This window comes from Prenolepis imparis, unplaced genomic scaffold (genome assembly GCF_030444845.1).
Source record: "Prenolepis imparis isolate NDT839.2.m4 unplaced genomic scaffold, iyPreImpa1.0 SCAF_1, whole genome shotgun sequence".
In the NCBI taxonomy this organism is placed as follows: Eukaryota; Metazoa; Arthropoda; class Insecta; order Hymenoptera; family Formicidae; genus Prenolepis; species Prenolepis imparis.
Genome location: NW_028141159.1, coordinates 13,755,066 through 13,782,262, shown reverse-complemented (window position 1 = coordinate 13,782,262; position 27,197 = coordinate 13,755,066). Strand labels below are relative to the sequence as shown.

The 27,197-nt window shown below is 31.3% G+C and overlaps 2 protein-coding genes across 5 annotated transcripts in view; both read right to left on the bottom strand.

Moving 5' to 3' along the window:
* Positions 1-27,197, bottom strand: part of Snu (ABC-type transporter snustorr) — a 52,539-nt gene that overhangs the window by 8,292 nt on the left and 17,050 nt on the right. For 2 of the 4 annotated variants that reach the window (XM_083047562.1, XM_083047608.1), the window contains exons 3-5: positions 9,418-9,669; positions 5,941-6,255; positions 5,498-5,605 (exon numbers count right to left, since the gene is read on the bottom strand). In XM_083047562.1, coding sequence (XP_082903688.1) covers positions 5,498-5,605; positions 5,941-6,255; positions 9,418-9,669 — 675 coding nt within the window. Of the gene's footprint in view, positions 1-5,497; positions 5,606-5,940; positions 6,256-9,417; positions 9,670-12,609; positions 12,700-13,279; positions 13,376-15,190; positions 15,284-26,346; positions 26,713-27,197 lie in introns of those variants that run through there. The other 2 variants (XM_083047527.1, XM_083047692.1) reach the window with 2 other exon arrangements.
* LOC145939602 (uncharacterized) lies at positions 18,161-22,195 on the bottom strand. The gene is made up of 2 exons (XM_083044054.1): positions 21,299-22,195; positions 18,161-21,040 (listed from the first exon to the last, which is right to left on the bottom strand). The coding sequence occupies exon 1, from the start codon at positions 21,633-21,635 to the stop codon at positions 21,330-21,332; it is 306 nt and encodes a 101-aa protein (XP_082900180.1). The 5' UTR covers positions 21,636-22,195; the 3' UTR covers positions 18,161-21,040; positions 21,299-21,329.

The following is a 27,197-nucleotide window of genomic DNA, read 5'->3' as shown; positions in this document are numbered from 1 at the left end:
TCGATTATTATTTTTGACAAATATCAGTTGATTTCTGTCAAAAAAATATTAATTGCAGATAAGGTATTATAACATATTATATACAATATATTTCTATTTTAAATTTTATAATACGCATATTATTATTTTAAAATTAAGTTAGCAAATTTTTACTTTATTAATATTTTTTGACAGATATCAGCTGATTAAAGTGTCAATTTACTAATTAATTTTTAAAATAATAACATGGTATAAAAATTAAAATAATGATTTAAATAATATGTTATAATTCTTTAAAGTCGATTAATATTTTTGACAGAAATCAGCTGATAACTGTCAAAAATATTGTAACATTATTTAAAACATATTATTTAAAAAATTTTAAAATAATAATATGGTAAAAAATTAAAATAGTAATATGCTGTAAATAATATGTTATAATACCTTATTCTTGATTAATATTTTTTGACAGAAATCAGCTGATAACTGTCAAAAATATTATAACATTATTTAAAACATACATTTTATTATTTTAATTTTTATAACATATTATTTTAAAAATTAATTAGCAAATTAACATTTTAATCAGCTGATTTCTGTCAACAAATATTAAAGCGAAAATTTGTTAACTAAATTTTAAAATAATATGTTATAAAAATTAAAATAGTGATATTTTATTTTATATATATTATATTTTATATTTTATTTGTTACAGGTGTAGCATTGCTGATAGCTGCACGCGAATTTAACTGCGAGATTCTTGAGTGTCGAACGGACGTTGATTCGTATACGGTTATAATTTTCGCATCGTTTTTTCACATTGCACAATGTACGCGAAATACGCGTGCGATTCACGTGTCGTTTCGTGTCGGGAGTGCCGTGTAATTATCGGGCGATCGTAATTATTCGTGTTTTCGCGAGTGTCGTGAGTGCTATCATGGACCAAGAGAGGAGGAGGAGGCCCAGGGAGGCATCGGGCGACAGCGGGGCAACTATAAGGTATGCAAAATACCTAAAAACATTTTTTTCTAAACTGCATTAAAACACCCTGTACACACACATACACACACCCACACACATACACACACACACACGCACACATTCATGTATATACATAATTTGAATATTTTGTTTTCAGATCACTGTGCTGTGTACTACAACTCCACTATTGCACGTATCGGTGAGTGAGAAATTGTTTATTTCGATTGAATTGAAAATATTATAACATTCCTTTCTAAAAAAGCATGTTAAGGCCATTCTCGCAAGTATTGTTGCATCTTTTCCGCTATGCTTATTGATTGTTTCGATTTGCATTGTGCGTTATATTCGTAGCATCGAGAGGCTGTCATCGCGAGAGTTAGTAGTTTGACAGCTTGTTTAAAATAAAATAAAATAAAATAATATGTTTTAAATATGTTATAATACTTTAAACTCGATTAATATTTTTGATAGTTATCAGCTGATTTCTTTCAAAAAATCTTAATCGCGAATAAGTATTATAATATATTATTTAAAACCATATTACTATTTTAATATTTTTTACATATTGTTATTTTTTAAAATTTAATTAGCAAATTAACACTTTAATCAGCTGATTTCTGTAAAAAATGTTAATAAAGCGTTAATTTGTTAATTAAATTTTAAAATAATATAATATATTAAAAATATTAAAATAGTAATAAGTTGTAAATAATATGTTATAATACTTTAAATTCGATTAATATTTTTTGACAGAAATCAGCTGATAACTGTCAAAAATATTAGTCGAATTTAAAGTATTATAACATATTATTTAAAACATATTATTATTTTATTTAATTTTATTTTGAACAAACTGTCAAACTACTAACCCTCGCGATGACAGCCTCTCGATGCTACGAATATAATGCACAACGCGAATCGAGACAGCCAATCAGCATCACGGAAAAGAGGCAACAATACTTGCAAGAATCGATTTAATATGCTTTTTTTAGAAAGGGACATATGATATTCTTGCGTGATTTTTCGGCATTTCTGACACCTTGATCCTTGACAGAAACTCTGATACAGTCATCTTCACAAATAAAGGATTTGTTATTGAAAGTGAAGAGAAATGGCATGTAAACACTTGTATAAAATAATATAAGTAATATAAAAAAAACATGTTTACTTTTCGCGAACCGACTAACTTTTCCAGTTAACAGCTATATTACACGCACAATACTGAGATAAATATATAATCAATTTATAAAACCAGACCGTAACAAAGTAAAAGTTGAAAGTTGCACGATGCAGATACGGTGCTTAAACCTATTAAATTTAGGATACATATATCATTAGTTGTTACTGAGATATATAATATATGAATATTAAAGGATTAATTTTTTATATATGTACATAGGGATTATAAAATTAATTTTTAAACTCAACTTTGTTAAAGAAATAATCTACTCAATAAAAGAATATTTGGACAAACGTATGTCAAAATAAAATCAAATTGAAAATAAATCATGACGTGTTTAGCGATATTCATAGAAGGAAAAATAAAGTCTACATATTTCATGAAACAATTGTATGTGACACCTGAGAAAAGTGAATGTAGACGGTTGTAATAAAAACTGTCACAAACTTTTTCAAGTAATAAGATAAAATTTAGAACTTTGCTCCAACACTGTGCAATCTGGTAATATATTATTCTTTATTTATCTTTTCTCTGGGTAAAATTTATTTATCTCGATAAAATCTACGGAAAGGGAAATGATCCGTATCCGCGTAAAGTACTAACAAATATCCGACTAATGCGGCAGTGCCTCTTCTGATAGTTCACACGAATCTTATTTTTGTTCCATTTATATGTCGCGTATAAACGATCGATCTCTAGGAAGTTTCCTTAATTGAACAACGTATAAGCGCGAGAGAAACGAATGAAAGATATGACATAATATGATAATTATAATAATTGATTTCCTGTTATCAAAGCAGGATATTGTGGAAAATATTCAGATAATTATCTGCACTGTATTTATTTTCGAAGGAAAGCGACAACTTTCTGCGTGAAAATAAATTTTGCTTTTCTATAAAATCGAAAACGTTTTGCAAAAGTTTTGCAACTATCATACCATTAACAATTTGCAGTATTTGCAGATTTATTTAGAATGACGTTATCCGTTATTTTAACGGCTTGTAGTTTCTAGAAAATAATATTTTCTAAAGTTTTTTTTGCTGTTCTTTAGAATTTGTTCTTTAAATCTCTGTTATTATTCATATCTGTTATTACATTTATAAGTTAAGAACTTTGTATGGTCGCGACTTATAACTACTGTTCGAAGTCTTTCATTTTCACATGAATAACGTGTGTTTCAATGAATTATTTATCGTGCTTTTATGTCAAGAAGAAGGTTTCATATGACGGGAGTAAGTTATAATTATTGTTGTACATAAATATTGTTGTCATATATTATAAATGAATTTAAACTGATCGATTATTATTTTAAAAGTCAAAGTCCAATGTCCGAATGGAAATTTGAACGCGAGAAACCGTTCCTTTCAAACAAGCATTAAAACCTTGAAAACTGTGTCAACAGAAAAGAACATAAAATTTGCTTCAGTTGAATCTTTTCGCCACGTGTAGAATACGAATCAATACGAGTTTCGGAGATTAATATTAGATTAATATTAGATGCGAAAATAGAAAAAATGCTGACTATAAGAAAATATGATTAGAGCGCTCTTTGACAAGTTTCATTTTTATTAATTTTTGTCTTTTGCCATCAAGCCAATTTACACAATATTTTCATTAAAGTTCTTAAAGCGTGACTTACGATTCAGTACATTGATCACGATTCACTGACACGCGCAGTTTCATCTCGACATTTGGATTTTCAGCGAAAGTGCGAATTCTCATTACTCTCGGATTTGCTCTCTTTCCTTCTTTATTTTATTTCTATTTTAGAATAATTGTGCAATAAAAAATCATATTTGAAATATATGTATATATCTCATAGCTCAGATCGAAATTAAGACTTAAAGTTGTGTAATGTAGATTAAAAAATATAGACGACAAATATATATATATAAAAGAACATAGCACGTACTTGAGAAATTTTGAAGAATTTTCATTAGATGACAGATATATAATAATTTATAAGTTTATAAAAATTTATAATAATTTTTAAATAATTAAATGTTCAAGAATTATAATATATAGTATATATATATATATTTTTTTTTAATAATAACACTTTTAATTCAACACTTATAGAACGATTTCTAAAAAGAAATTTGGATTTACGATCGTATTATATTCAGGGATTCGGACCGAAACAAAATTAGGGTTCGGTTTCGGTTACGGTTTAATAAAATATTTAATAACTGTTCCGGTTTCAGTTTCGGTTTTTTGATAAATAAAGGAAACCAAAATCGTTTAAATTACAATTTGTTCGATTACGGTTCCGGTTTTTTAAATTTTTACTTTTTGTTTTTCTAATTAAATTAATTTCTAAATTATATGACTTAAAAAAATTATTATTAATTTTTTGACATATAAATAAACAACACTTCATATTATACACGAAAATATATTTATATATGTATCTATATTATATTATATATATTATATGTATTGCGCAAATGACGGAAATATCATGATAACTGCCTCCTCGAATACAATTAAAAATAAATTATTTTTTAAATGTTCTTAAACGCATGTATTATCGCAATAACGATAGTTATGAGGATCGTATGTTTTCCGTTATTTTTATATATCAATTATATACATGTATACGGAAATAACGGAAAACATACGATCCTCATAACTATCGTTATTGCGATAATACATGCGTTTAAGAACATTTAAAAAATAATTTATTTTTAATTGTATTCGAGGAGGCAGTTATCAGACATTTCCGTCATTTGCGCAAAAGATTAGAAAAAAATACCGAAAAGAACCGTAAACCGAAAATAATTTAAATATCCGGTTATGGTTCCGGTGTTATAAATTTAATAAAATTTCAATACGGTTTACGGTTTCGGTTCTACTAAAAAAACCATTATGGAACGGTTATCGGTTTTGGTTCCGGTTCGGTCCGGGTCCCTGATTATATTAGATATATTATTCAAACTTAATGTTCAGACTATGATGTTGGTGATTTATATTTTTAATTTATTTGAAATATTTATAGTTTAAATCATGTATATATTTGTACTGTCAATAATACTGAATCTACGAATGTTACTATGATTATTAGCACATTATATCATTAGCGCACGTATATATCTATATATAAACATATACTTTCTCTAATGATCAGAAAATTATATAGAAGGTTCATCGAGAGGATATATAGGTTACGGTTTGTCACGTTATTTCATTATACTAATGATAACGGAAAACGCAAGGTTGATCATTAAATAACAAGCATGTACACGTCATATAAGAGTTAGTCGTCTCTCTCAGTTATTACACTTGTATGGAGAATTGTATGTTTTTTTTTAAAACAAAATTTATCTTAAAACACATAAAAGAAAGTAAGCTACGTACCTTTGTCTTAATAGTGGATCTACACCTACGGTAGGTTCATCTAGAATTAGCAATTCTGGATCGTGCATAAGTGCCACTGCGAAGGACACTCGCCTCTGTTGACCACCACTAACATGCAGAAAAAATATATTTATATTTATATGTTATAATTATATACATCAAATTTTTATTTAAATTTATTGTAAGCAAACAACGTTTATATTTTTGCCGCAATTCGATAAAGATGTCAGAAGCAGATACATAAAACACGATATTTCGAGTGAAATATATGGATGATTAAAATAATTCAATCTTCACGGGACGCGAATAATCATCGCGAAACAAATATTCAGTTCTTGTTTCGAAAGAGATAGATAACTTGACAAAATGTTATAACGTTTTTAAAATCCATAATTCTCGCGAACGTAGACATAACTGAGAGAATGTTTGCACGGTATATATACCTGAGATTTTTCACCAGACGATTCTGCGATGGCAGATCGAGAAATTGTAGTAAGAAGCGCAGTCTCTCAACAATCTCGGCCGTGCACATTCCGAATATCCAGCCAAAGTACATCATCGTCTCGCGGATGGTGAACTCGCCGTAGAGAGCAATTTCCTGCGGCATGTAGCCGACTCTTTTCCCGGGTACGCCGGAGCCCTTTGTCCCAGGTTTACCACCTAGTACCCAGATCTCGCCTGAATTCATTTTTCGTCGGCCGACGATGCAGGACAGTAGGGTAGTCTTGCCGCATCCGCTGGCGCCTAGCAGCCCATATCTAAACAGAAAGAATTTTCTCTTACAATTTACCCTGAAAATCATGATAATCATGGGACAATATAGTATGGAAAGAATTTCATGAGAATTTCTCTGATTAATATTTATATCACAATAAAAAATAATATCTATCATAATAAAATATAAAATATGTTTGATTAATTTTACTAAAAGTATAGCAAAATTTACTAAAAGTATGGTAAAATTTACTAAAATTAATCAAACATTCAAAAAATTTTTTCCATACCATATTGTCCCACGATTACCATAATTTTCAGGGTAAATTTTAAAAAGAAAATTCTCTCCGTGTAGTACATATAATTTGCGAACAATTTATATTTTGTCCGTATATATATTCATATGTATATTTATTGAAATTACGATGAAAGATTTGCTGAAAAAAAAATTAATACTTAAAAACTTGATTAAAAAATTAAGCAAAAAATTTTAAAATATTTAGGGGAATTTTTAGTCTCTTTAGACTGACGGAAGAATAACTTGGCGCTAGATGATAAATGTCTTTACGCGCATTATATATTGATGATACTTCAGCCTTCGGGATTAGTTTTGAATGTGAATAGACGAATCGGCCGCTCGCGACGAACATCATTTACATTTGCAATTTTCATCGGTATGCTAACGAAAGCGCGTAGTTAGCGAAACTTGAAAGAATCGAAATCCTTGAAGTCCAGGTAAAAATGTAAATTCTGCGAAGGATTATTTATGACTATGATCCTGGAGAGGCCTCGCCGGAAGTCAAATGATAGAATTGTTTGCATGACTGATAAGCGCTCGCGGGAGGAAATTCTCGTCAAACGGAACGCAAAAGAACGAGCTTCGCGTTGTGTCGTGAGACAGACACATGGCTCGTCAAGAATTCGCTGAATTGTTGAAGCAAGCACAATAAACGAATAATCAAATTTAAATTGCAACGGGTCAGCTGAAGGCTGAACGCGAAGCGTACGTGATGTAACTCATGACGAGGTAAATGGAAATTGAGAACATGGCCTGGGACGTTGCCTTCATACCGAAGTAAATCACGAGAAATTGTCATCGATTTATGTGCATTATATATAAGATATATATTTCTACGTGCTTCATCGCTCTTTCTTTTGCTTTCGACAGAGAACTCTATTTCAAGTATGGATTTTCCCCTGGAAATTTAATGAAAGCTATAATTATTTAATTAAGGAAGTGAACAGACATTTCTGTCTGTTATTAACGTAACGAATGAAATAAATAAGAAAAGGAAAATCAAATACATATAATTAAAATCGAAATAATTGCTAATTAGAATGTTGATGATAAAATATTGTAATATTCTTTATTCTTTATTATTATTATATGAAAAGAGACTGCGTAAGATTATTGAAATCATATCATGCAATAGTTCACAAGATTACAGAAAATTGATACACTTCTAACACAATCAAAATTATAATTATTCTTTCCATAGTAACTGTCTGAGTGTGCAATCAATAGCTAATATGCAGCAAGCATTAATAATTGCTCAAATAATTTCAATAATAAAGACTTACATAAATGATATTTCTTGACAACTTGTTTTTCGCATCGCAAACGAAGGATATTCTCATTTGTAAGCATTTAGACAAGCATTAATTATTGTCTGAAATGCGAGAAGATCAGAAACGCGAGACATATTGATTAATGTCCATATCTTTTAAAAGAGTCGTCATAACTTAAAAAAAAAAACGTAGTTAAAAATTCAATAAAATAAAAAAAAATCTTTTATAAAATTAATATCGATAACGATTTTAATCGGATATCGTCAGAATGAGATCAATTTAGCGAAATTGTTGGAGAGAAGGAATTCTGACAGAAGAGTTGGAATTTCCACAGGTATATAGGAATCCATCAGAATATTTAGAGTAAATCTGCTTTATTTTGAAAAGTCTTCGAATCGTTATCATTGTCCAATAAATACTTTGCTAAAATTCCAAATAAATGCTCTAAATACTACTATTCTCAATTCAATATGCTCAATTCAATACGTTATGCTCTAAAATGTTAGCTCCTATAATATTTATTTAATAGTTCCTAATACAAAATTTAGATCGAAAAAATAAAAGGAACGAGGTCGTATACATTTCTTTTTTTTTGTAAAGAAATAATCCGTTCGTTTAATTATTATCTCAACTTTGCGGCTTGTAACACATGCGAAAGGCACGGCGTATAATCACGTATCTCGATTGCCTGGCAATTACAAAACAAATTTCGTAATGATTATAACGGAAATGATTTTTTTCACCATTTCAATTTCCTGATCGCCGCATAGACTCGTTGTCTCATATGTTATGGCATAACTATTGCAATTAGTTCTTTAACATAAATCGCGATCTAGCGAGGTGGCTTGGATGAAAATATGTGTTAATTAATGTGCGCAACATTGTCGATTAGTTGTTGTTTCAATAAACGGTAGAACGTTAAGATAGAAAACGAGTTTCTTATATCGCTTTCTCAGTGTAATGTATATAGATAGTGTATTCAGAAAAAAGGCATAAATGATCAATTTTTTTTATTTCAATTGCAATTACGAGAGAGGAGGTACTAGAGTAAGTCGGGAAATTGAGCAATTTCGATGGCGAGATATATTTTACAGCGTGCAATGTGATAAACGCGTAAACATGATATGGATAAAAGAATTTACGTTATTATCATTTTATTTATATAATTAATAATAATAATTAAGTTATAATTAATATTATATTATAACGTTTTAAAGGCATGTACATATAATATTAATAATGTTTTTATTTTATTTAACTTGCATTAAAGGCATCAACAGACTTATTCGTTATATATATTCGTTACGTACATATATATTCGTTACGTACATATATATATAATTATTTGATACTAGATTTGATACTAGATATAGATATAAGAAAATTAATAAGATTTTTTATCTATTACTTCATGCATTTAAGCTAGCTAAATGATAAGCAAGCAAATGATAATATTTAAAATATTTAGAATGTTATAATATTAATTGATTATACTAATAATTATATAAATGAAATACATATATAATGTAAGTTTTTTATCCATATAATAAAATATACATATATCAAATATATATATATAATATTTTGTTGCAATATTTTTATGGTCCGCCTAATTAATAAAATAATTAAATACTTACATCGAGCCTTTGGCCACGGTCATGTTGAGATTCTGTAAGACATGATTCGGATTCTTAGTGCTGCCATAACTCTTAAAGGCATGCCTAACGCTGACGGCCTGTTGACGATTCCAGGTGGGGTTGTTTAGGCCCGGTTGCGCCAAGAGAGTGCTCGACGTCACTGTCGTCACCGTCGTCAGGTCCACGTTGTTGTCCGCGTTGTTCTGCATCGTCGTCGCGTTCGTGAGACCCGCGGCACCCGCACCTCCGTCGCTGGAACAACGAGCGAGCATAACGTTAACGAGAGATCGCGTTGTCAGAAATCGCACGCGCTATTACTGATGCACATAAGGATGTCACAAATCGCATGCGACGTCTTGTGCAACAATCTTGTGCAGACGATGCCGACGGCGATCAGCGAAGATTTCTTTGCGCGATCACCCGCAAGGTGCTTGTGATGCGTCGCGTACAATCGTGATGCAAAAAGATATTCCAAGGCTACCTGCAGTGCGATTTTAAAATTGAATCATACTCCTTTGATGAAACGTTATTCGAGATTGATGCAATTTAGAGATTCGAAAACCGATAAAGACAATTTTTTTTTATCTTAAAAACTATAATAGACTATTGCATTCTGTCGAAGATAGAGAAGTGCTTTTTTTTTAAAAATTTTTTCATGGAAAATTGCAATGCTATCGCCTCGTTTTAGGATTTTTTTTGAAGGGGTTGGTTACAGCCTGTGTTCAACTCCTTAAAAAAAAAAAAAAAAAAATTAGAAGCGCGTTTGTGAAATTATATACTGCGAAATCACCACGTATTACATGCATGGCGAGAAACAATTCTGCAAATCTCGATGCGAATTGCGCGGCATATAGAAAGAGCGACGAGAGTTACGCAACAAGCGCGCGGCTTTCTTTTCGCTGACGCGCGTGGCAATTCATTGGGTAATATGTGGACGCGCGCTCATGTGTATCTTCTAGTGGATGATATATGCAGGTAGATTAATGTGTGTACATGTGCGTATGCGTATAGATGCATGTACATATGCTCGGATGCGGAATTTATAATGCACACACGCATCGTCGTGGTCAACGAGCGCGAATTCTCGCGGTTTCTATTTTGCCGATTTTATTTCGCGATTTTTCTTCATTTAGGACGATCTCTCGCTCGAGTATGCGAATATCTTTAGAATATTCTTCGTGTTTTACACAGCTAATAAACCGCAAGAGAATGTATTACACTTTGGAGCAGTACTATTTCTATTTCTAAAAATCTCACTTTCGAATTTCGAAATACAAATAAAAAATAAATTTTATATAAAATAAATTCTATATAAAAATATATAAATACAGATATAAATATAAATTTTATACAAAAATTAATTTGATATATAAATTATAGCAAAATAAATTCTAAAACTCAATTAGAATTCCAAATTCATTTTTCTTTTTCCGTCAATAATTAATATAAATAATTATTTATGGATTCCCGCGCATTTTTAATCCCGTCTAAATTTGTTATTATTATCTTCGATAAAACACAGATTTTATTATAATTATTTTTATCCAGAAAAGCGTGTGTTTTATATTTAGATGACGATAGATTTCTCTCTTTTTGCTTGATGCATTTATTTTTTAGGATTAGGAATAATAACGTTGTCATTTGTTGCACAACCTTAAATTAATTGAAATTATTGATTTTCTTTCGATAATCTAAATAGTTTATCTTCGAATTATTTGAAAAAGTGTGCTATATCGACAAACACTGCTTGTTAAAAAGATATTTACTGTAAATAAACACGCACAGCTATTATAGAAGCAAGTAATGTGCATTTAAGTCTATACATTCAATTAACTAATAAATTATAGACTATATCTTATTTTTCGTTTATATACATATATGTATGTGTTATTTTAATAATTATAGAAATGTAACATAAACTGGATATGCGGACAAATTTATACCGTGACCTTTGCAAACGTCGCATTGCAAAACTCGCGTTTTTACAAGGAGTTTTTGCGCGCGAATATTAATTCACTGGTTTACTAGCAAACATTATATTATTCACGTGAAGGGAAATGATTTAGCAATTTTATTGTGCATAATTATTACGAGTTATGACTGTTGATATACACGCCACTTCGAAATGTATAAAAATCGCGTAAACTTAAAAAAATCTCGACAAATTTATGTTACAATCGTGTATGAAAAACTTTGCGGTGTTACACATAATGAGATTATACGTTACAATCAGAATATAAGATACAAAGCAGATAGTTTCGTAAAATATTAAATTTCGAATTAAAATTTTAAATACTAAAAAAGCTAGTGTTTTTTTTTTCAAATTATAAATAGCGATTTTTTCAAATACCAAAAATATATATTATGGATTTATCTCAGCAATTATTTTTGCGCATAGTTGCATAGATTCAAAGATTGGTCCTCGTTGCACTCGATTAAAAGTTAAATATTGATTGCTTTTATATAATATTTCATAATTACTTTTTTTTATATATTAGGTTAATTGATTTTACTTGACCCTCTACGTTCAAAATAACACCACACCCACTTGTTGACTTGTGATAATAAATAATCGATCTATTGTCTTGCTGCAATAATCAATTATTTCGCAAGTGGCAAACGACTTGCAAGATAAATAGCAAAATTATAAGGAGCGACTCATTATTTTTAATATTAAAGCAAAATTACCTTTAAAAATAACTAAAGAAACCTGACAATTTTAATACAAAAAATATATAAAAATTAATTGAAATAGAAAATTATAAAAAATATTTTCTCTTGCGACCTGCAATTGCATCAATTTGCAGTTTGCACGAACATATGCGTTTAGCAAGAAGTGCAGTTGCGGCAATAAAATATTTCGTTGCAACAGAGTAGTGTATTTAAAAAAATATGTGCTGGCATACTTTTTGATTTCTGCATACTAATCTGGAATAAATTGCAAATAAACTCTAAAAATCTGAGAAAGAGAGAGAAAGAGAGAGAGAGAGAGAGAGAAATAATACAAAATAGATAGCCTAACAAAAAAAGAAACAAAAATATGTACAGCAAGATATAATAGAAATAGAATGATAATCATTAGTGCGTTCATATTTGATTAATACGATGATTATATCAATTGAGTGAAAAAGTTGTGACATTTAATACATATATTTGTGTAACAGAGACATTTAAAATCGTGCATCAAGACACCTTTGATCAGACTGTTCCTGCGATACCGTTTCGCTGATCAACACAGAGTTGGATGGCACATCGCCGACTCGAGCCGCATGTTTCGTTAATCTGAATATAAAATGGTTTAACATTGATATGTTTGTCAGAGAGAAAGATACTACTATGTTACATTCACAATTAGCGATGGGTTAAATCTCCGAAAGTTACAGATTTCCTTTTAATCGGAATGATTAGAATCGAAATTCATATTCTGCGTTTACTTCAATCTAAAAATTCTATACATTGCTATCAAAGATAATTTTTTTTTATTTATATAACATCTGTCATTATCAGAAATCTTAATTTTCAACAATGGAATCGTCATAAAAAATATGTTACTGTATAATTAACACTAAGATACAAAAAATAAAGCTCTCTTTATAAACAGTTAAAATAATTTTTAAATCTTTTCAATTTAATAAATTACTTGTAAACTGTGTCGTATTAAAACAAATTATGCAACATACACTTTCTGAGAGTTAATATAAATAAAAATACAATGCAATTTGTTGTAATTCAATTTCCGAGATTATATCTAAGATGTCACGGTTTCTCTCAGGAGGTTGCGAGTACCTTTCGCAGATAGAAACGAATGAGAAAATTCTCACTTAAAAACCCATCGCTATAGAATCGTTCGAGAATCCTTTACCGATTAGTTTTTACTCGCTGCGTAAGCTCGATGGCAGGCAAGTTTAACGGTCTGGATAACTTGTCGCGCCGTTTGCGTAGCGTAATTGTCTCGCGTCTGTAGAAGAAAAGCATCCCAAGCTGTTGCAACAATTATCTCTCAATGCTATTAACCTTCGTATTCTCTTAATTTTAATAGACTCGATAAATAGCTTGACTTCCTAGTTTTTCATTTTTATTCAATTCCTCATTTTTATTCAATGTTCAATTGAATGTTCTATTAAATTGTGTGACGGAAAATGTTAATTTCACTAATATAAGTAATCAATCTCTAACTATTTATAATTTTTAATTTTCAATAAAATAATTTAATAAATATATATATAATAATTTTTTATATATTATATTTAAATAATTTTCAATAATTAATTAAAAAATACATGAGAATAATCTTAATTTTGCACGAAATATATATAATTTCTAGAACAACACAAGCGCGCGATACGCGCGCGCCATTCTTCGATTTTATGTTAAAAAAGAATGTTTTAAATAATATGTTATAATACTTTTAACTCGATTAATATTTTTGAGTTATCAGCTGATTTCTGTCAAAATATATTAATAAAGCGAAAATTTGCTATTTAAATATTCTAACTTACATATTTGTATTTATATTTATATTTATATTTATATTGCAATATAAAAAAAATTTTTTTAAACTGCATTGTTTATAGATATATTCGACACACACATATGTATCTACATAATTTGAATATTATGTTTTCAGATCAATGTGTGCTGTGTACTACAACTCAGCTATTGCACGTATCGGTGAGTGAGAAATCGTTTAATTTATAACATTTCTATAGCGGTAATGGAGCGTGTATAATAATGTTGAAAATATTAAAATACTAATATATTTTAAATATGTTATAATATCTTATCCGCGATTAATATTTTTTGACAAAAATCAGCTGATAATTGTCAAAAATATTAATTAAATTTAAAATATTATAACATCCCTTTCTAAAAAAGGCATGTTAAGTCGATTCTCGCAAGTATTGTTGCATCTTTTCCGCGACGCTGATTGACTGTTTCGATTCGCATTGTGCATTATATTCGTAGCATCGAAAGGCTGTCATCGCGAGGGTTAGTAGTTTAACAGTTTGTTGAAAATAAAATTAAATAGAATAATATGTTTTAAATAATATATTATAATACTTTAAACTGGATTAATATTTTTGACAGTTATCAGCTGATTTCTGTCAAAAAATATTAATTGCGGATAAGGTATATTATATAACATATTATTTACAACTTATTACTATTTTAATATTTTTAACATATTATTATTTTAAAATTTAATTTAGTAAATTAACGCTTTATTAATATTTTTTGACAGAAATCAGCTGATTAAAGCGTTAATTTGCTAATTAAATTTTAAAATAATATGTTAAAAATATTAAAATAATAATATGTTGTAAATAATTTAAAGTATTATAACATATTATTTAAAACCTATTATTATTTTATTTAATTTTATTTTGAACAAACTGTCAAACTGCTAACCCTCGCGATGACAGCCTCTCGATACTAATACGAATATAATGCACAACGCAAATCGAGACAGTCAATCAGCATCGTGGAAAAGAGGCAACAATACTTGCGAGAATCGATTTAACATGCCTTATTTAGAGAGGGAAAAACAAAATAATTTTGTGTGATCGCGTATTTAGTTATTATATATATTTAACTAAATACGCGATGAAAATTATTTTGTTTTAATTATATATATTTCGTGCAAAATTAAGATTATTCTCCATGTATATTTTTTTAATTAATATATATTTATATATTAATTAATATATATATATAATAAGTTTAAACTAAATAAAGAACACGAAGGTTAAAATATCAACGAAGTCATCATTACCGATTTTCATGTCGTGATACAAATTTAGATCTGGCTTTGATCGTTGGTGGGCACGATTTAACATCCCGTTTACGTCCCATGATTGTGTTTGTCCTGCGAGAGAAAAAGCATATGATCTCTGTAGGTTCGAAAATAGTGATCGCATCTTGAAGCAATTACGCGTTTAAATTATAGCTTTATCTGTGATGCACATGTGCACGTCGACCTTTCTTTTAGTTTCACTTTTATACTGTCGTAAGAATATGTGCGCGGAATCGAAAATACTCTCTCAGTGATTTATGCATACTTAGTTTACCTTCGTTTTATGAGAGATAAAGATACATTGTGCATTACTTTGCGATAATTTTAAAAATTTCATTTATAATCTATTGTATTAATTTTTATTAGAAAAAGAGAGAAAGATTGAATTATAAATGAGTATCGATAATCGGTTCTGATTGTTCATATATATAAAATATGTCACTGTGTTTTGGGAATAAATGAACCTCAATGGTAAATCGATTACTCGATTCACCAAGGTTGCCCTTATTTCTCTTTTTTTAGACCTCAAGTCTTTATCGATCCACACATCGGTACTTGAAATATTATTGAGGTCGATCTAGTAATAGTATATAATTACGCAATAAATGTAGAATGTGTAAAATAATGCAGTAATATTAATTTTCAAACTTCTTTTTTAATTTTATGTATCGTATATATACATATATACAGATGCATTTATGTTATAGTTGTGGAATTATCTAATTCTAATTGAATTTCTTATATTGAGTATAAAAAATTGAGTGTTTATAGATGAGAGGCTATCATTTCTAGAAAAAAAAACAACATTGATTATGCCACGTGTCTCTTAATAATATACGCGTAAAAAAAAGACGCACATAAAAAGAAAAAAATCAACGTTTGTGTTGCCTCCACTTTAATAATACATAAGTATCGAACTCCGTGCAGTGCGATTCTTTGGCTAAACTCGACTGATGCCCGTGCGAATCGTCATGCCGATGTGACAGCGAAAGTTGTCACGGTATTGCGTATTCTTGCGTATTTAGCGGTGTGTCACACCGGCGATGTCGGAGTTCACCGTCGCCGCCGGTGTCGTTTTAATACTGCATGAGCCTAAGACGATGTGGTCACGGCCGCGCGAAGACCACTTTATACAGTCTATCGGCGTACGATTTGTAGTAGAAGATACCATTATTTTTCTCCCAGCGTGAAGTCTATTCGTTCGTTTTATTATGGTCATAAAAAATGTTAAGCAACATGATTTTAGAATCTTCTGCAATTATAGCTCTGATGATTATTTGTGAAACGTTTTGTTTTATTCCTAAAAGCGTGGAAGTTGAGGCAATATTTTTGAACAATTGCAATTTTGAATCAAATTGCGTTTACCTCCTAATTTTTGTTCACGGCTTCGCTGATTCTTAAGAATGGATAACTCATTACGCAGCTCTGAATTGATTTTTAATATTATTTCTGAACGCATAGAATATAGAATTATGCACAAACATCATTAATAAATAAAAAAAATTAATCGATCTTGTAATCTTGATTTTTTTACAAGATTTATATACATATACAATATATATTTTTTTAGTCTTGACATACATATATCAATGTACATAAATCATTTTAATTAAAACACACTTCAATCAGTAATGCACTTCATTCCGGGCTTATATCTCTCGAAATACGCATAATTCTCTCATAATTCTTGCACAGTTTGCAGTCTGTTTAATAACGCAGATCAGCCGCGTTGTTCCTTCCATCGGCAATGCGATCGATTCCATCGTGCCACGTGTCATTGTCATTATAATTAATCATCGCGATAAATCGTAATTACCGATCGTCCGTTAAGTCCGACCGAACATAAACGCGTTCGACATAAACAGCAAGATAGACAGGTGCACGATTCGCCGTTTACAGAATGATACTGTGCGAATATCTGTCTATCATACATCCCGCAATGCTTGGATATCGATTAGGTACGATATTACGGACATGAGCTTAAACCCGGGCGTTCATCAGGGTTATACATAACATCCCTCCAAAGGTCATGCCACTTGTCATACATCATCTAATATACATTATAAATTTTTTCAAGATTTTTGATATAATATGGTCTCTATTTTCTTCACATACATATAATAGACAATGATAATTAAAGATACTTAACAGATTATAATAGTGAGGCAATGTGTCAGAGACGCGTTCGAAAACTCGCACAACATTAATTACTTCTCTAATTACTTGAATATGGAAAAACATGCGTACGAATGAATAATTATATAGAGAGGTTGCGATAATGATAAATTAGAAACGATTCTATCGATGATTTAAAAAAATATCCGCGCATTGTAATTAAGCAATGCAGTACATCGCAATGTCAACTGCATAAAAAGCAACTGATCGTGCGATCATGGCGTATTGTCGAGACGCTAACAAGTAGTTTATCCGGAATTCTTACGTCATAAAGTACATACGTGACTACTTCTTGTCTCTTTCGAACATTAAAATATTTATAAAATAAATACATGTATGGAAAACATGTTTAGGAGAATATTTGAACTTTAACGCTTGCTTACAAGTAAAAAATGTTTATGCACCGACAATAGAGTGCATAGAGAGTAATATAGAGTTATTACATCTGTGTATAGCTTTTTTAAATTATAAAAAATAAAATAATTTTTTGGAATTTTTTTATCAAAATAAAGAGAGATGCAATATATAAATGAATATCTTTTAATTATAAAATAAAAAATAAATTATATTACATGGCAAGATTATCTTTCAATTGAGCATATCTTGATGTTGATAAGAGGGCTCAATACTCGGAAGATTTATTCTGAAGGAAAAGTAAAGTTCCCAAATAATGTTTGTAATGATTTTTTGATGCTTATAAGGTAATTATCAAACTTTATAGCAAATATCAAATTTTATAATAAAAGCCAAAAATATAAATATGTATCGCAACCTTTTCATTTTTTTTTAAACTTCTATTTATTGCATACAAGTTTGAATATTATTTTATGTACTTCGTGTATTTTTACTCTTTTCTTAGAAAATTGTATTAAGTAAGTAAGGTTCGCAATTAAGGCAAATCTGTAAGTTCGCGCACTTATTCAATCAACTTAAACGTTTGCTAACACAAATGTCCGATTTACTAATGTCAACGAAATCACCCACGATGTTTAGTATTCGAAAATCGAAGTGCAGAATTATTGCACAATATGACATTCCGATCAAAAACATGGAGCGAGGACGCGTGTGGAAAGATTCTTTGTTTTCTGGGCCATGGTCGAAATGCGAATTCAACGTCGAAAATCGATGTAAAAATTATCTCCGCAATATAATTTTTATTCCATTTCTCAAAAAAACACACACACACACTTTATGCTGCATTTTTTCTTCTTTAAGGTGTCTTGAAGTTCTTTTTTTAAACATTTGATATTTTTTTTATTATGTTTATATATATAAAAAATATAGATTAAATATTAAAATAACTTTTTTTTATAGAAAGTGTGCCGATTTTCTCTATATATAATATAGAAATTCTCTATAGACAATAGAGAGATTTTAGAAATCATAATGTGCTCAATCGGACGATTATGATCAAATGGCGTGTGGTTTAATTCTCGGAATGTTACTTTGCGAAAATAAACGCGATTAAAGTATAGTCTATGGCGATTACTTTCAATTAAGGCGAGAGTGCATTGCACGTGCATTATGTGATTCACAGCCTTCTTTACTAGGCGCACCTGTTTGTCATACGTTATAACTTGCTATTTTCAAACTCAATGTGCATTATATAGATGAAAGGTTAATTTAATTAATTCCGCTCGAATTAGACCCATCAGTCTTCTTCTTCCTTCTCTTCTCTCTTTCTTACTTGACACACATTTAATTACGATAAAAACTTTCTTATTTAAGTTCAAAATTCTTATGTTTATTAACCACTTCTTTTTTTAATACTTGTTCCTTAGATTTTATATAGCCTTTATGGAAATGAAAAAAACGCGAAATTATTCCGTTTATTTCTTACTCTGCTTAATTATTATCCTGCTTTGTCATGTGTGCAACTATCCCGTATATTTATTTAAATTTATTTATATAAGCTATATATAAATTTTAATTAAATGTGCGTTATAGCGCAATTTTTATTGTTTAAGTGTGGTGCGTTAACAGATTGATTACGTCCGATGTTTAAGAATACGTGCGATGATTTTTTAATTATATGCTCAACCCCACATGAGAGAGATGGGAGACCTTAAAAGCTTTTCAGCGGACATTTAACCTGAATCGAGGCTTAAAATTTTGCGAATACTTGCAATCGATATTCATTTTCCAATAAAGTCTCTAATGGCATATAAATTGGATGATGAGTATAGCATTAGTATAAAGAATAATTTCTTAATACAATTTGTGTTTTGGTATATAAATTATATAGACAGTAATTTGAAAAAGGAAAATGTAAACAGAAATGCGAATTATTCTTTGCGTTATTGCAAAAATATACAATATTTAATAATCATATTGAAAATATACCGGTTATTATTTGAGTGATTGACCTCGCTTACGATGCCTACATTAGGTTCTTCTTATATGGGTTTGGGCGACTACTTAAAATAAATTGCTCATCAGAATTAATATTCGTGAAAGGTTTATAACGTTCACGCACATTATTATATTAATTATCGTTCGTTCGGACCATTCGTCGAGCATATGTTTGATAACGTGTATTATGCTTTCTTTATTCTAATACGGATTTTATAACCCTACGCGTTTAAACTCATATGCACCCGCGTTGCTTATATAATTATAACGTAACGGCTCCTCATTTTCCTTAGCGAGAGTTACTCATTTGCGACGACTATATAATCGCCTTCGCGTTTAAGCGCGCTTTTTCACGAGGAAATAAGATTGTCGATCTAAATTAAATTCGGGTGAAACTTTGCGACTTATGACTAAGTATACGTAATCTACACCTGTTATCTTGAATTCTGATGTCAGAGGCAAATTGCCGAATTACACGTTTTAAATAATTTTCGCAACTTCCGACCATAAACACAACATCGTTTCGCTTCGGTAAAGCAATCTTCTTAAATCTTGCAAAGAAAAAGTAAAATAAAGAAAGAAAGAGAGAGAAAATATATAAACTAAATAAATATGAAGTTTTTGTGTGTCAAAATCATTAAAAATCAGCAAAATGCTCCGATTTTCAGTGAATTATTTCGCCGATATCTTTCGAACATCCCTTAAATTCTTCATCCGAAAATGATGAATTTCAAATTGGTCATTCCCTCTCGCTACACAGTGTATGTTTATGTTCTATATCAATCTCCGCGTGCGCGGTACCCGTGCCTTACGTAAAAGCGACGTCGTTGATGTTTCGCCGGGCCTCACGGGTTTGGAGAACGCTTCGTTTGGTCCCGCCTCGCTCATTTCGACGCTTCCAAGTCGACGTTCGTCGTGGTTGCACCACTTTCGCTTTAATATCCGCACCCGCTACTGACCTTGGCACCTTTCCAACCCAGCGTCACGGATTCCGCTTACGATATCGCGCGATTTTCGAGCGTGACTTTAATGATCAAGTGTCGCGCGACGTATTCGACCTTCGTCGGGGGGGAATTTCTTCGTCTTGCTGTTTCTTTCTTCTGTTGTCACCTTTCATGGGGTTGCGACGACGACTTTCTTGCGTAATGTAAATCGAAAGAAAAGGCACCATTCACGTTCGCGATTATCTTCCACGACCAGTAGGCATATAATTTATAGCTTCGATGGCAAGCTATAATATCGTTGGTTCTTTTATTGATTTATCGTGAAAAGCTGGCAGATAGAGCTTGTCTCTCAATTGTGCTGTAACATTGTGCATGAAAGATACTCTTTAAAATTTATCTGATTTAATAATACTATTAAGAAACACTTTTGAAGAAAATTTTTGGCAATTGATATTAGGTAACTGATACTATTAGGTAAAATAGTAAAAATTTTATAGGATTAAAATATAAATATACAAAGCATCGGTATTTTCAAGAGAGCACCGATTAATAATACTTTTAATATTCGGCGCCAAATGAAATGATGAAATATAATAGAACTCTTGGTATTCCATACCGAGTTGAATAGAAGTATCGATACTCTTCATTTAGCTCGAGTTGGGTCTCAAGACAATTTTCACTCGATTTCGGTTGCGTAACGCGTGTATAGTCATAATAGCTAGACAATGCTTATTCGCATGAGTTTCTTTTTTGCGCCACTTTTTCATCTTGGCAATTTTATCCGCGCCGTTCCGTAACCCCTTCGGGTGATATACGTAGCGTGAATCTGCAGGCTTCTTTGATAACTGAGGACACGTAAACACTTCGATCTTGTACTTTGAACCGTCGATGTTTCCTTGAAGCAATTCCACGCGATTCTCGCTGGATCTAAACCTATAGCGGAACCTAGTCATTCTTGATTGGCCGATCGCATTCACCTGATTGCTTTACGGATTCAAGGCAAATGTAGAATAAAGTCTGGTAACAATTTATAAAATCTTATAAAATCATCGGGCTTTGAATTTTATTCGAATATGATGAGAGAGACAGAGGTCTTCCGGAAGGTCGCTCGTAAAATCGAGATGCATCGGAAAATCACGTTCGTAGGTGTGTATATGAGAATTAAAATAGCCTTGATGTTATAAACGCAGCTGAGCAAGCAATTTCTTTAGTGCAGTTGCATCAGATAAGAGAGTAATTAAAAACACTTGACCGTATTACCCTTTCCAAGAGATAAATGCATAATTTCTTAGAACGTGCAAACAATCAATATACTATCTACATATACAGTTTGCACGATAATACTATCATTTAGTTTTTTCCGAACATTTAAATTGCACGATGACTAACACAGGACAAAATCAGGCTCATCTTTTTTCATTAATTTTTATATTTATATTTGCAATATAAATACGCCATGCAAACTATAATAAATTGGAAGTCGATTCGAATAATTGTTGTTGTTTTAGTCATAATGTTGTGTATTCAGATTAATAAGTGAGTTGGAAGTGTGTTGTATAGAACAATCAAGGTAAAACAATTTAGCAGGAATAAAAAATATCTCTGATTCATCAAGTAATTAATAGTCATTATATTTTATATAATATATAACTATATCTTAGATTACTTAAGAAGCGAGCGTAATAAGCTGAAAATTATAATCTTAGATGTACTATGGAAAAATTTTTAAAACCAAGAGTATATATATATATATATATATATGTATATATTATTACTAATAATATAATTATATAAAAAATTTGCACAACAGTGTATAAAATAATTATATATATTAGTTGCATAGTGACGAAAGATAATCAATTATCGAGATTGTGTAATTTCTGATCTTCAGTCATAATAAATATGTAACAGAGTTCTTATCCGTATAATTAAAGATGATCTGCGATTTTTGCAGAGCAATTAAATTATTATGAAAGAAGACGGTGAACAAAGTGCAGCAATATGATATTTTTATGACGACGAGAAGATTTCTTTTCTTTTAAATAATTTCGACTTTTATAGCTTCCAATTAAAGAGAATATATTTGATTAATATAAAATTAATAACAAAGAAATAATATTACCTGTCCGTTTTCTCTTATCAAAATATTATAATTCTTTGATTTTGTCTCATTGTCAGTTTGCATGTCAGGGAGAAGATCTTTTTTACCTGTCTGCTAGTTAAAGACGAAGACTCATTTGCATAAACGGAAGGACTTTAAAGTGATATTATTACAATATAATGACAAACATGTGAGGAGTTTCTCACACAAGAACTGCTAGTAAATTCTCTTTCTTTTTTTTTTTTTTTACTTATATATCTCCTTTATTTATATTTTTATATTCCATGCTCGATCGTAGATGATTACACACTCGGGAAATAATTCGCACGGTAAGCAAATATTTCGAAAACGGAAATAATTCAGGCCACACCGTTTCCTTTTCGTACACAGACTATCGGTGGAGTTTCGCTCGCATGCGAATTCATTGCGACTGAGGTTCTCAGGACAGATAGACGTACGCGAAGAGGGCTACGCATATAAATATATACGCGCAGAAAATCTATGTCGCGACGAGGAAACGAGGGAGTCGCGAATTGGGCAATCTTCGGGGTTTTCGCGAGAAAGCGTGCGAATATCACGAGCTCGCTTTAGCTTCGTTCGTCACTATTTTTCAGACACTCGGTTGCGCGAATTAACTCGCGAGTTAATCTCTCTCTTTTGGTCGCGTTTTGCAACTCGCGCTTCTGCAAGGCGAGCGCGAGCGTGCGGCGAATTAGAACATATTTTTATTTCCTTTTTCCAAGCTCTCTTTATTGCGCAACCGACTACGTTGCAATTAATTATCGTTGCATAGATTTTAGCGAGAGATATCGAAACTTACGAGGTATTATGTTTTCCTATCTCGATTTTTTTACCGTCGATATTATAATTAATTCAATAAAATTCATGTAATTCTCTTGTAACGTGTTATGTATTAAATTATATAAATTTCATAGAGTTTGATATTATTGCTTTGCGTGGTCTATTTTACGTCAACGCGTTTCCTAAGATTTTTATTTTATTTTGTTACGATGACGAGATAGAGAAGCGATTGGAATTTTTTTTTATACATTGTATAATGATAAATTTTCCCTACGGTATAAGTATCAAGATGAAAGCTACGGCAACGACTGCTACCTCTGACCTTATGTATGTAGTTGCATCGCGAGAGACGAAACAATACTTTTGCCGCGGGTACGTTTAACTTGCGGGTACATTTTCCTCCTGATGCCTCCGTCTAGAAAGTATATTTCTCTCGGTCTTTCACATTCGCGGCTCGATATTATCGTGGGATTTCTTCTTATTATGCTACCAGATATATATTATCGTCCTATCTTCGAGAATTATTAATTAATTCGTCAGAAATTCTGCGATCATTAAAACGTGAGTCAGTTCACTTGGAATTCTAACTTTCCTACGAATGTTTTTTATTCGTAATTCAAATTTCCTAATACAATAAACATTAACAGTTCTGAGAACGTTAAATGTCAGTGACCACTATAATTCCAAAGAATAGCTTAGATTGTGTGTTATTAAATTCATATGTATATTTTTAAATTCTGAGAGAGATCCTAAATTTCTTTTCTTTTCCAATCTGTTTTGACCTCTTAGAATTATTTTTTCTAAAATTTAATATTTAAATAAATCAAAGATTAATAATAAAAAATATACATATGTTATGGTGTCGAATAATTAAAAAATGTATCTTGAGAGAAGAGAGACAGAGAGAGAGAGAGAGAGAGAGAGAGAGAGAAATTCACATCTCTTGATAAAATGCAAGAAGCTCGAAATTTTAACAGCTGATCTTTGCACGTGATTCTTTTTTATAACGCGTAGCTTTTTATGAAAGCCATAATTTTAAAGAAAAAAATTATTATGTAACAAGTTAATCTCTGCACAATGGATAACAGCTTGGCGCAGAGATCACGCGCACAGTCAGAAGTAGATTTTTTTTTTTTAGAAACAAGAGATGGAAAATGTTAATGCACGTGTGAAGATGTGTTCGAAGACGGTCGTCTGCCTCGTGACGTTCGATTTCACTGCCGTGTGTGTTCCGGTATCATCAGAACACGACTCCGTTTCTTCTATTACGTGAGACCGACGATGCGATGCGAATATTCCGCGACTTCTCTACAACATTCTATCTACATCTACATTTCTATCGTATAATCTGTCTACGATGGCAATAACGCTGTAGCATGTTTCTTTTGAATTTTTAGCAGAATCAAAATTGAATCTTGCATGCACGTACAGAATACGAATATTAGCGTCTCGATTTTTATAAGAACATGAATGTCAATAGATGTAACATTTTTTGCAGTTAGTTGTAATTTGCATGTTATTTGTTAAAGCATAAAATCTTTAGAAGATGAGAAAATGGAAGCTGGAAATGCACGTTGAATACCAAATGTGTTTGAGAAATGAAGATTAATAATGATAAAAATACTTTGCTCGAAGATAGTTGTTTTTTTTTCAATTTTTTTCGTAATTTTAAAATTTTTAACATATACCTATATCATTCTCTCTCTTTTCATTTTGAATTTTTTTTATTATAATTTATTATTATTATATTTTATTATAATTTTATTATGATTACTTATGGCAGGGAAATCAGAATCGGACTCGATCACTGCTGGATTAGAAAACGATTCTTCAAGAGACTACGATTTAGATCGCTTTCTCGCGCCGCGGGGAGAAAAATTTAGCCAATTTCAGAAAGAATTTCACTTTGAGCGATTTTAACGCAGAATATGTGTGTCGTAAAATCGGAGGAAATATCGCCGGTCTTCATTTCTGTGCGGGACAAAAATTAACGGAAGTAAGGTCGAGCGTATAAATCCTCCATAATAGCGGTTTCTTTAAATCAAATATCAAATATAAAGTGAATTTTTAGCAATTTTCTGTCGATGTTTCTTGAAATTCTTCAACTCTTTTACATATGTCGGGATTGATGTCGATGCGAAGATAGGATGAACGTGACGCGCGTATTGGCAGACGTAATGGATTGTTTGAGAAGATAGTTTAGATATCACGAACCTTTCGGAAGTAAAGCGAATATTACAGAGAGAGGAGAATATTGACTCTTCATAAATGTTTCTTCGCACCTACACGCATTGCTTGTTCGACTAAACATGCTTTTTGCAACACGTTTTAACACTTTATTCTAATTAGGAATCTCTCCTTTCACGCAAAAAGTTCTGTTAGTCTTTGTCGCATGATTAATAGCAACATTCCGAAGCTGAACTGACGCTATAATAAATTAATTAGCGAACTAGAAATTCAATTTTCATTAAAATAACATCGTCTTGAAATATTAATTCAAAAAGAGCAAATGTTATATATACTATTTATTTTCACCTCAAGATTAATCATGTTAGTCTATAAACTTCTTGAAATAGTAATAATCAATCATGATAATGAATAATAATTAAAAAGATATCAATATTTCAATTTCGAGACATGCTAGTCAGTTTAGTCAGTCTACATTTTATATAACATATTTTAATCAAGAATAATTACATTTGTACTATATAATTATCATATGTAATCATATAATATCAGCTTTGCACCCCTAGAAGCAATACCTTTCGCAGCTCCGCGACGATCCACCGACGTTCCACTCAAAAATCCCTTTAAGATCCTCCAGAGATCTCTTCACGTATAATTCTGCTCAGATCTTAGCGTAATGGAGGAATTTGGGCGAGTCGAAGCGACGATCGGCAGCATCGGGGTACGTTGTCCAGTTGATTATTATCCCCCGTTCACACACTGACACCCGGGTTTAACATGAAGCGCACCGCGGCGAATTACACCGACTTCCGGCGCTGCGCCTCGTAAAAAGAGGGAGAAACAGTAGTCGATCCCGATCGATGATCGATCGGCTCCACCGCGGCTTTCGAGTCCTGACGCGAGACTGAGGGACCGACATCGAGCGGACTCGTGCTGCCGGTAGCGTCGTCGTGCGTTTGCACTTCTCTCTCCTCTCCTCGGTAGAACTCCCCGATCTCTTTCCGGCGAACGCTTTCCCTTCGCCTTGCCTTCCTCCACCTGTTGCACTCTGCCACGCCGCCGTACGCTCTTCGTCCTTCGATCGACTCCTCGGCCGTCGCGCTTTCCACGATTTTCTCCCCTGACACGGGAATTCCGACAAGGGAATTTCCAGCTGATTACCAGCTGATCGCTTTTACATGTTAATCGCGGCGCGTCATGCGTCCCTTTTGCGTTTAGCTGATCAAAAATTAACTGACACGAGCATGTGATTGAAACGAAATATTAAATTAAATTATATATATCTGCAAAAAATTTATCTCAAAGTAATTAATTCAAAAACGTGGCTCACATAGATAAGGAATATCATGATTAAGGTTGAAGATCTTTCAGTTTCAGTACCTAAACTGAATTTACAAAGATACAAGTACGGCACAAAAAAAAAAAA